Here is a 10,557-nt window from a genome sequence, read left to right as displayed (position 1 = left end):
AGTTAGAATGCAGTGGTTTTCATTGGTTTTGATTATGCCTTTGTTAGATGTTTAAAGAGTGAAACTAACATAGTGGTTCTTCTTGATGATTATATTATACCTAAGTAAATCTGATGGTTAATGGGTTGGCTCTCTATTATTTTCTTCCATTGATTTCTTGGGTTGACTAATATGGCTTAGATGGTGTTGCAGTGTATTTCTGGTTTTCTGATTTTTGAATTTACTTTTTCACTATTCCCTGAGGGTTATATGAAGTAGAAAATAAAGTAACTCTTTTGCGGCCAGGCTATACTATTGCTTAGTCAACAACAATGCCTCTAGTGGAGAGCTACTTTAAACATGAATGCCACAAGGCATAGTAGGGCCTTTTCTTTGTTCTAACACATATCTTTTGCCACGGGTAGTGGAATGTGAGTGTAATGATTGCTTGCTATAAATTTCACATATATTATGGCAGCACCGAGAATCTTTGAGGACAGACTACTAGTAGAGTTTTGATGTAAACATACATTGTAGAAAACCCTTTAATTCAAGCCTAATCCTGCTTAGCAAATGGTCACCTCAATAAGTGAGGACGTCATCGGCCAAATAATGTCGTGTCTATGGTTCCAGGTTAGTTTCATGTGTTGAATAGTCATGGTTTTAGATTTAAGTATTTAATCATCACTATTCTCTAACATGTGGTATGTTTATTTTTACAGCGATGCAACAATCCCCAACCATGGCGATAACCCAAGACCAAAGAGAGATACAAGACCATCCAACCTTACCTGCCATGCCAGGTACATTTGACACTCTTTCATTGTGTGTGCATATATACCTTGATGCTCTATAAAATTTCTTTGTGATAACGTTTGACATTTTTCTAGGTAACTATAGAATAAGTGGAGAAGCATCATCTTCTACCATGACTGATCATCTATGGAAGGACTTCAACTCTAGTGGGAATCAATGAGGTATGCATAAAGAATAGATAAGCTAGGTTATCATGGCGTCTTTGGGTGGCCCTTTATCATATGATAAGTATATTTATGTTTTCCCATTGTTATGTTGTTATGAAAATGCCTTTTTCATAATCTGTTCATGGTCACTGAAAAATTTGCTCGCTGTCAAATAGAATCTCTTTACTTATTTATGTTCATGCAACATGTTTGATTTTTATACTTAAACATGTAGTTACTATGTTCTCATACCTATGTTCATGGTTCGATGTTTATTAGATTTATAGATCTTTATATTTTACATCTTTATAAAGTTATGGTTAGATGATCAAAGGCCAACGAGGTTTGGACCTTATCATTGCATTTTTTGTTGTTGGATTTTTTATTCCTTGCCTCTAATCAAAGATCTCATTGGATTTTCATGACTTCATCAAGCTGATTTTGCCTCCATGGAATAGTATATGATAGAGTAGTAGATTGTTATGTTATTTTAAACATGCCCTCTTCATGATTTGTTGATGTTCACTGAATGATGTTTTGTCCTTTTATGCTTGTGATAAAGTGTTAACTGTCTTGTAGACTACTCCTTATTTGTGATCCTGAATTTTGCAGGCATATGAACTCCTTCCAGAAAGGGCAAAGACAAATGGAAACATGCACTCTGCAAGAGAGCTAAGAGATGACTAAATAGCAAAAGCCCTGAAGGTGCTTGAATGCTCTTTGAAGAGACAATGGAAGGGACACAGATTTTTGTTGATTGAAGTGGACAGATTTGAGCCGAGGAAACTTTTAAAGCTGTTGACTTATGCACTGTATTGGATTTGCTACTCCTTTCTTTGAGCTATTATGTTCTCTAGCCTCTGGTGTGCCTCTTTTATTGTCGCAGTGGTTATTTCTATTCACTCAAAAAGTGATGATTTGTAAAAATTTGAACTCAGATCAAGAAGCAACTCTCTCTCTCTCTCTATATATATATATATATGTGTGTGTGTGTGTGTGTGTGTGTGTGTGTGTGTGTGTGTAAAAGAATAATGATTGAGCTATAAATTTCTTTGTATTGAGAGATAACTTGAAGTCTCTTTTTAATATTTAATATCTATTTTTTTAGATTACACTTTATTTTTGAGTTTTTGTTATTCATATTACTAAATTTTATTAACATGTTTTTCAATACTAATAAAATTGATGCTTTTTATATTTCATTATTTTTGGATCATCCTAAATAAACAAAAAAAATTAAACTTAGAAATAAGTAAATAAATATCTTCCTCAGAAAAGATTTATTTCAATTTTTTTAAATTTTTAAAAAATAATAACATGGTAATCTTTATGAAATATATACTCTCAAATTTTATATACAAGGATTTTTTTTTAATTATCAAATCTAATTTGAATTCAAATTTGATAACTATACATTAGATTATTCTATTGACTTAGAGTTCAATGATCGGAATTTCACCCCAACATAAACCCAAGTTCCCACTATAACTGGGAAGATCTTCCAATAGCTCGTTTCCTAAAGAAGAAATCTCAAACACCTATCCCTGATTTCATAAGATTGCATCTTCTGCCATTGAGTTCTCATTTCCTCTTAATCTGACATCAAAGGGTAAAAGTTGAGTCTAAGTTTTCTCAATGAATGGTGATAATTCTTGTAGCTCTGTTTAGTATTTTTCTCTCAAAATCTTTAATATGTTTAATTTTCTATAAAGATTAAATTTGGAGTTTCACTTAAAAAATATATATGAACTTCTAAAATTTTGCAGGACGCAAACATTCCTTTCAAAATAGATAAAAATTGCAGATTAAATGCCTACTCTAATAGATAACAAGAACACAAAATATATATACACATATCACATCGGAATTTGTAATGGGGGAGACAGCCAACAAGGAATAAAAACTGGACTCTCAAGTTCATAAACCCTGTGATAACAGTCCAGTAGTATTACAAATAAATAAATCTTGTGATAAAGTCGAGTCACGGTATCCCAACAGTATGCATAAATATGGGAACACAAAAGCAAATTTAGTTCAGAATGTGAACTTTAAATGTAATGCCAATAGGAATTTATCAAACCTGCAATCAATTTAAGTAACACTGTTGCAGAGAGCCCAGTGAAAAGACTCCAAGGAATTTACAGACACCCTTTAAAGATGTGGATAATTAGATTTTAATGGGACATGAATAACATGTCTATTGTTGTCATAAAATAAATAAAAAAACATTACATAAAGCAAAACATTACAAAGACCCTTGTTCTAGAGAAGAGAAGTGGCCATTTACATTGCCATTCATGGACTTCACTTTAAGATTATTGATAGATAAATGGATTAAAAAAACAAAAAAAAGCCTTGTAAGAGAAGTTGTCATTTACATTTGCATCCATGGACTTGCAGGGATGTTTCTTGGATTTGGCATTAATGTTATTATTTTGGCAAATAATTTTGCTAAATGTTGGTAAATTTTTCACTCAATATTTTTCATATGACACGGAATTCAAATTCGAACTTTGTAACTATGATTTGAACTGAGAAGAGGCACGCAGGTAGTTGGAATGGCGCACAATCGGTAACTATGCTTTAAACTGAGCAAAGGCAAGTAAGTAGTTGGAATGACGCAGTGATAAGGTGGAAAGCTAGAGAGTTTGTTAACAAAAAATAGTTAGTTACAAAATTTATGGAAAAATGTCTGTTTATGGAGTTTATGACATTGATTTAAAAATAAAAAATATGAGAAACTATAAGCAACATCACCTCTGCTCAGCAAGGAATCCTAGAAACATTGAAAAGAATCCTAAAACATTGAAAAGAGAAAAATACTCACACTAAATAAAACAGATAATTTTATTAATTGAGAAAAAGACTTTTTTTACAACTACATTCTGGAGGGCCTGTCTTTGCAAATTGCAAGGTGAGGCCCATTATTCTTGGCGCCTTATTGAATTACAATATTCAATATCATGGATAAATGGATAAATACTATGGGTGGTTAGTATTCTTGGTGCCTTATGAAATTACATTATTCAATATCATGGCTAACGCTTTCCATTGAGATCAATGTGCAAAACGAAACCCCTTATTTAACTCCTTGCTGTCTAAGTAGGATATCAAGCATCCAGCCAATCCAAGCTGAAGTGTGCATCTACCACTTCAACTCTAAGCTCTGGAATGGCAGAGCTCTTGAAACGCATCCATTGCTGTCCAATCTTCTCATCACAGATAACATGCTTTAGATATTTCAGCCTTCCAACTGATTTAGGCAGCTTCCTCAATCGGGAGCACTCTCTCATGTCAAGCTCCTCGAGTTTCTTCAGTTGTCCTATCTCTTCGGGAAGTTCTTTTAGGCATTCACATAGCGAAATGTCCAGATATTCCAGCTTCCCAAGTTTTCCAATAGATGCTGGAAGCTCTTTCAAACCTAGACATGCAGATACGCTTAACATTCTTAAAGAGCTGAGCTTCCCCAAGTCATCAGGCAACTTTTGCAGAAGGTGGCAGCTAGTGATAGACCACTTCTCAACTGAAGATGTGTCACAGATACCAGGGGGTAACTCCTCTAAATCACAGCAGTGGTCCAAGTTAAAATCTTGCATTATGGGAAGCTTTAGGCTTGACTGGGAGTTGTTGAACCTGGACATATTTCCAAGCCCTTCACATAATCTCAGAGATATCTTCTTCAAGTTCTGCAATACTTTACTGTGCTCTTGAAGTGGGGGCACATTCAACTTCTCCAAGTGAATAGCCTGAACCTGAGTAAGTGAAGATAAGGCTGGTAGACCGTTGACTGTGGCTTTCTTGTTACCATAATTAAACACTATGAGGACTTTCAGGTTCCTCATAGAACTCAAAAATGACGGAAGAAAGTATTTACCTGCAGAAAAGACTAAAACCAAAGCCTCTGCTTGAGAAAAATGCATCTCACACCACTGATCGTCTTCCATTGCACCTACATAGGTGAACCACAGATGCAAAGTTAGATTAAAACATTATAGGTCATTACACACACTATGAAATCATTACATATCTTTTCTAACAACTTTTGAATCAATGATCAACACCTATATATCATTACATGTATTTTCATGCAGATCACAGAGTGACAGCCTATGTGATGTAGGATAAGGTTGGCATGTGACAATTCTTTTGATTCCAATGTTCAGAAAAAATTATGTATGCTTCAAAAAATGTTGTTAAAATCACCCACCTGTGTGAATGGAAACAATTTGAGCATCAAACGCTTGATCCTTGAGCAACTCCCATTTTGCTGGCAAACTATCTTCCTTTTTGGGCATAAGCAACCTCTTCCTACGAGCTATGCTGCCTCGGGATGCCAAATATAAGGCCAAATCCCGCATTACATCATGTTGAGAAAAGTACAGCTCAGAGGCACTGCCATAATTGATTGCTTGGCTCCTAATACATCCAATTACCAAGACAACAACACAATGTATAAGACAGAGGAAGCCAAGATCAAATTAGCTTTGACCACACAACAATTAGAAATGAAGGCGCTTACCTGAGATTGCTGTTTGTTAAATTTAACAGATTTCTGCTTGCAAGTTCTAACAAGATGACAAAAGCATCTTGCCACTCCATCTTTCGCACATAAACCCAAATATCCAATAATGCATCCACTGAGATTTTTTTATCCTCTGGAAATGACCCCAAGTCTAAGAAGCACTCTCGTGCTTCCTCGTCCAGGGCATCAATGCTGGTCTCCAAGCATCTAAGAAGCCCTTCTTTGTGATAATCTGATATTGATTCCCCATTTAAGAGCTTGTTCTTGGCACCCTCCCACGCCGGATGAGGCTGACCATACAAAGAGCTTCCGATCACCTTCAGAGCAAGTGGTAGGCCTTTACATTCCGCTTGGACCTGTGATTCATACATCAGCAACACTAAGTCAAAATTCCATAGGTGGAAACCAATCAAATACCAAAAACAAAAGTCGTTGATATTTTGCCTGATAAGCTTAAAGTTCATTCACAGGTTTTTGTTTGATTGTTTATGAAGATGAATATATTATTGAGTTTATGGCTAGAATCTTTTTTAATGGATTGCCGATACCATTGTTAACAGCAGAGTAAGTATTAATATGGAATTATGTGAAACTATAACGATATCCTGATATGATATGCCACTGTAGTAATTGCTTGTAATTAGGGGCATTTAGGAGAACACTGTGTCACAAACATTAAATTGAACCAAACTTACTAAAATAATATATTGCATATAAATAGCATTCCATTACTTTAAGAGACATACCTGCTTGACTAGCTGCTCGTCCGCATTACTTGGAATTGATTTCTGTCCAAAAGCCCAAAAGCAGAAAAGAGGCAGAGCATCAGCATCATCCAGCAATGGCAAATCATACAGCCTGGTAGAGGTTGTTGTGCGGATGATAGAACGATCTCGGGTTGTCACAAGGGTCTTATAACCTTCACCTTCAAATAACAATTTTTCCAGAATTTCCATAGACCAGACATCATCTAACACCACAAGAGTTCGCTTGCCTCGCCTAAGCAGCTGCTGCTGCAGCTGTCTATGTGCATCCTCTATATTCTGAAAATCAGGTTTCTTCCTCGGAACAATCTTCTCCCACATGGTCTCTAAAATTTCCTTCAGGTTCGGGGATTGTGAGACCGTGATGAAAATGATATTGTTTTGGAAAGCACCTGCCATACATAAAGAGCAATTTGTTAGGATGGAAATTCCATAAATTGAACAGAAATCTAAATTAAATGCAAAAAGATAGCCTTTCAGGAGATGAAAATGGTTTGAATAAATAAAATCCCCAATCACCTTTAATTTCTTGATCATTGCAGAGGGACAATGCCATAGTTGTTTTGCCAACGCCCCCAATACCTTGCACCGCAACGACGGACACCTCTCTCTGGAGTAGAATCTTCTTAACATTAAGAATAGTTTTCTCCAGTCCCACTACAAAATCAGATTTCACTGAACCACTACAATCAGAAGTGGAAGCTTCGTCAAAAGCTCCATCAAACATACCATGTGGACCCATTTGTTGTAACATCGTGGCATTCTCATCGGGATCATTGGTGAGCCTGGGAACGATTGTTTCATTCACGTTTCTCTCATCCACTGCCTCTAACTCGTACAGATGGCGAAGACCCTTGAACTCCGATATGATATTCTTCAACTCAAGAGATAGTTGGTCAGGCATCTGGTATTGGACGAAGTCACGGATCTCCTTTTCCAGCTGGTGGATTTCAGAAGCATATCTGAGGTTCTGGAAAGTATTAAGAGGGCTGGTTTTCTCGCACATTTTCACCAATTGAACGCCTCTATTGACGATGCTCAGGGAGTTCAAGTAGATGGGATTTTGTTCATTTTGAGGTTTTTGTACGATTGGCGAATAGAGTTGCCCAACTGTTTCAAGAAGGCCTGCGAGCAGCTCTTCTAATCTAGAGCAGAGCCCCTTGCAATTTAATGTAACCATCGTCTAAAGGATGTCGCCTCCTCAAATGGAGAATGTGAAGGTACTATGAGTGGCGCGAAATCAGTGATCGAATAGTAACGATTCTTGCAGCAATTTACAGCCGTTGTGGGAAACAATCGCAAAACTTGCGCTGAGGTTTTCGACTTGGATCTACCTGGGAGTAGTCCACATTGAGAATATCCGTAAGGAATATGTAAAATGAGGTCACAGCAATCTGATGCTCAGAGATCCAACTTGGGTTTGGGAACAAAGCAATTCTTTTGTCTACCACGTATCCTCATCAGTATGTGAGAAGAGCTCTGTGAAGGAGAGCTAAGCTGGGACATTAGTCTTGTAGCCTGGTCCCCAATGTACCTATTCGGGCAGACTCAGACTCTCAGGGAATCATTCTACTGAACTGAGCAAGGTTATAACAATTTTAAAATAAACAGCGGAACAAACCTGGTGTGTTGGTGGCGAGCAGCAGAGCGGAGGAAGCCCAGAGCCGGAGGCGCCTAGTCGAGGAGGAAGGTGAGTGAGCAGATCGCGATCGGGACCTTCCTCCATTTCGAATCGGGCAATCTGTCAGCGAAATTTCAGGATGCCAGCTCGGATCCGATCTGCATCGAAAAATCAGGGAGTGAATGCGGAGCGGAGGAAGGGGGTGCGTGGAAAAATCAGGGAGTGAATGCCGAGCGGAGGAAGGGGTGGCGGAGCCAGGGGAGAGTGGCGGAGGGCGAGGGATTGCCGGCGGCCGGCGCCGGAGAATTTTCCGGGCGGCGACGGAAACCGGGCAATTCCTCCGCCCAGGTAGACTACTCCGTCCATAAATATCTTCTTTGGCGCAGCTCACATCCATGTTAGCCCTACAGTCCAGCTGCTGGCACCGATATCTCCACCCGCCGGATTTGAACGTCGTATCGCACTTACAACAAGTGAATGGCTTCCCCTTATCCTTCGTCAGCAATTTGAGTTGATGATCTTGGTGGTTTGTGGACATGAGTGTTAGAGGAAGCGTCATACACAGGGGATGTAACATTATATGGGGCTTTTCAGATTCGAACACATAACCTCCCAACAATTTGTGGCAAGCATTACAGACACGTTTTCCTCTTTTTTTGGGACGAAATGTAAAGTGGCATCCGAGGCGATGTTCGCACGTACAGATATACCAAAGTTCGGCACAGCCTTGTGCAAACTGAAATCATCACACCGCACAGAATCCATATCCTCGCACTTATAAACGAACCGGTTTCCCCTTTGTTTACACCCACTACATTTATAGACCTGCAGGGTATTATACAGGCAGAGCCGATGCTCATGGAGGATGCCCACTGGGCGAGCAGTCTCTAGCGATTCTGCAGGCTTTCCCTCTTGGCGGGCAGGCTTTAACAATTCTGCAGGCTCTCCCACTGGGCGAGCAGTCTCTAGCGATTTTTCAGGCTCTCCGTCTTGGCGGGCAGGCTCTCCCACTGGGTGAGCAGTCTCTAGAGATTCTCCAGGCTCTCCCTCTTGGCGGGCAGGCTCTCCCACTGGGCGAGCAGTCTCTAGCAATTCTGCAGGCTCTCCCTCTTGGCGGGCAGGCTCTCCCACTGGGCGAGCAGTCTCTAGCGATTCTGCAGGCTCTCCCTCTTGACGGGTAGGCTCTCCGTTAGTTGCATTTCTGTTCGACTCCGCCATGAAGGAAACGAAGGACAGACTAATTTTTTGCTCACAATCTCTCTGGAGTCTTTTATTTATATTAATATTATCCGGAGGAGTTGTGTAGTAAGCGAGATTAATAAATTATTTAAAATTAGTCCGGAATTGGGTTTCTTTGTCATTTCTTATTACCTTCGTAGAAAGTGGGTTGAAAAGAAATTAATTGAAATTAGAGCGGAAGAGGGTTGCTTTGTCAGGGCTCCGCGTTCTTATTAGTCCCTGCCTGGGACTATATGCGATCGATCACTAACCGTAGGTTGACCATGGTATTTTTTCATTATATTAGGATTTTAACCTAAGTCGAACGAAAGTTTTGGGGTGGAAAATTATTGGAGTCTTATTACAGGTTTCACATTGTTTGATGCAAAGGACTCCGTTGTCATTGAATGCGTCTGTCACGGGTTTGGGCATTTGTCCTTAGCCATGTGATACTCACCTGTCATTCATACACACCATCAATGCTGGTGATCGATTCTAATTTGCTCAAAGAGTTGCGTTTTTGTTACTCGAACGCTAGCTTAGCACTCTTAAAGGGTCGCATTCTATACTCTTGGCTCAATTTGGTTCAGCTGGCACCGTCTAAAGCAGAGCCTATCCTCGTAACCACGGAAAATGAAACCCTACATTCCACACCTGTAATGTTTGGTGCTACCACCTCTACCGTGTGCAAACTAGCTATCCAGGTATGAGAACTTTGTTCGCAGGTTTTCTTATTTATTTAACATCATGAGGAGAAATTTTGTTTCCATGTCATGTCTCTTGTTCTTGCGTTCTATCCCTTCTTGATAACAGTAATTCCCCACTCTGGGGTTCATTTTATGGCTATAACTTTGTTTTTATGGAACCGTCGTGGAGAGGGGTCATATTCCTAAGCGACGGTTTGGCTTTTGTGATCTTTCCGTCATCAGGCCTTCACTGGTCGATCCTCTTTGACTGTTATAATACAATTGTTACTAAACTTTTTTTCCCAAAGCTAACTTTCAACGTTAATTCCTTTTTTCCTCAAATTATTTGCTACATGTCATGAAACCCAGGATTTCCCGAGTCACGGGTTGTTGAAAGAGGTTATGGTCACGATTTTTTTTCTTGGTGAGCTATCTTAGGTAACTGGACTAGCTACATTGCTACACAATTTCATGTTAACCTAAGACTCCAACAGTCAAGGGTTTCAGTGCCTAAATTATCTCTTAACCTTCTCCGATCTACTGTGGCAGTGATAAACTGCTTCGTCCCGCCACTTTCTAGGTAAATAATCCTTCTTTATTTTCCTTTATTTCCCTTTCCTTCTTGCGGCAAGGTTTTTTTTGTTTGTTTTTGAAATCCCATTCCTAAGTTGCATATTTCAATCGAGTAACCTCATGAGGTAATTTGTATGCAGGTATGCAGAGACGGGGAAAGGAAAAATAATTTGAAGTTGATAAAAGAATTTCCCCTCGTTTCCAGTTTTGACGAGTGGTTCCTGCAGTACAG

The 10,557-nt window shown here is 39.1% G+C and overlaps 1 protein-coding gene and 1 long non-coding RNA gene across 4 annotated transcripts; one reads left to right on the top strand and one right to left on the bottom strand.

Moving 5' to 3' along the window:
* The first annotated feature begins 558 nt into the window (after positions 1–558).
* LOC149200579 (uncharacterized) lies at positions 559–1,807 on the top strand. The gene is made up of 4 exons (XR_016253373.1): positions 559–612; positions 702–782; positions 870–956; positions 1,554–1,807. It is a non-coding gene; the product is annotated as an uncharacterized LOC149200579 (long non-coding RNA).
* Positions 1,808–3,770: 1,963 nt separating this feature from the next.
* On the bottom strand, positions 3,771–8,184 carry LOC149200578 (disease resistance protein ADR1-like). 3 transcript variants are annotated; one of them, XM_089402768.1, is made up of 6 exons: positions 6,747–8,007; positions 6,210–6,619; positions 5,461–5,819; positions 5,149–5,357; positions 4,816–4,890; positions 4,466–4,693 (listed from the first exon to the last, which is right to left on the bottom strand). In XM_089402768.1, the coding sequence occupies exons 1-6, from the start codon at positions 7,405–7,407 to the stop codon at positions 4,638–4,640; spliced, it is 1,770 nt and encodes a 589-aa protein (XP_089258894.1). In that variant the 5' UTR covers positions 7,408–8,007; the 3' UTR covers positions 4,466–4,637. The 3 variants fall into 3 exon arrangements, with proteins under 3 accessions (XP_089258893.1, XP_089258892.1, XP_089258894.1); XM_089402767.1 differs by having other exon boundaries at positions 3,771–4,890; positions 6,210–6,506; positions 7,849–8,184; XM_089402766.1 differs by having other exon boundaries at positions 3,771–4,890; positions 6,747–7,573.
* Positions 8,185–10,557: the final 2,373 nt, after the last annotated feature.

This window comes from Pinus tabuliformis, chromosome 2_1 (assembly GCF_031772625.1).
Source record: "Pinus tabuliformis cultivar Carrire ecotype Pingquan chromosome 2_1, CPIR1, whole genome shotgun sequence".
Classification (NCBI taxonomy): Eukaryota; Viridiplantae; Streptophyta; class Pinopsida; order Pinales; family Pinaceae; genus Pinus; species Pinus tabuliformis.
Note: the sequence above shows the minus strand (reverse complement) of the source record. Positions and strands in the feature narration are given on the sequence as shown.

Bases quoted from the DNA above. Each gene is read 5' to 3' on its own strand.
- LOC149200578 (XM_089402766.1), bottom strand. From the start codon at position 7,407: ATGGTTACATTAAATTGCAAGGGGCTCTGCTCTAGATTAGAAGAGCTG. The intron at 6,620-6,746 runs GTGATTGGGGAT...TATGTATGGCAG, and splicing joins CAATGATCAAGAAATTAAAG to GTGCTTTCCAAAACAATATC. The intron at 4,891-5,148 runs GTGGGTGATTTT...TCACCTATGTAG, and splicing joins AATTGTTTCCATTCACACAG to GTGCAATGGAAGACGATCAG.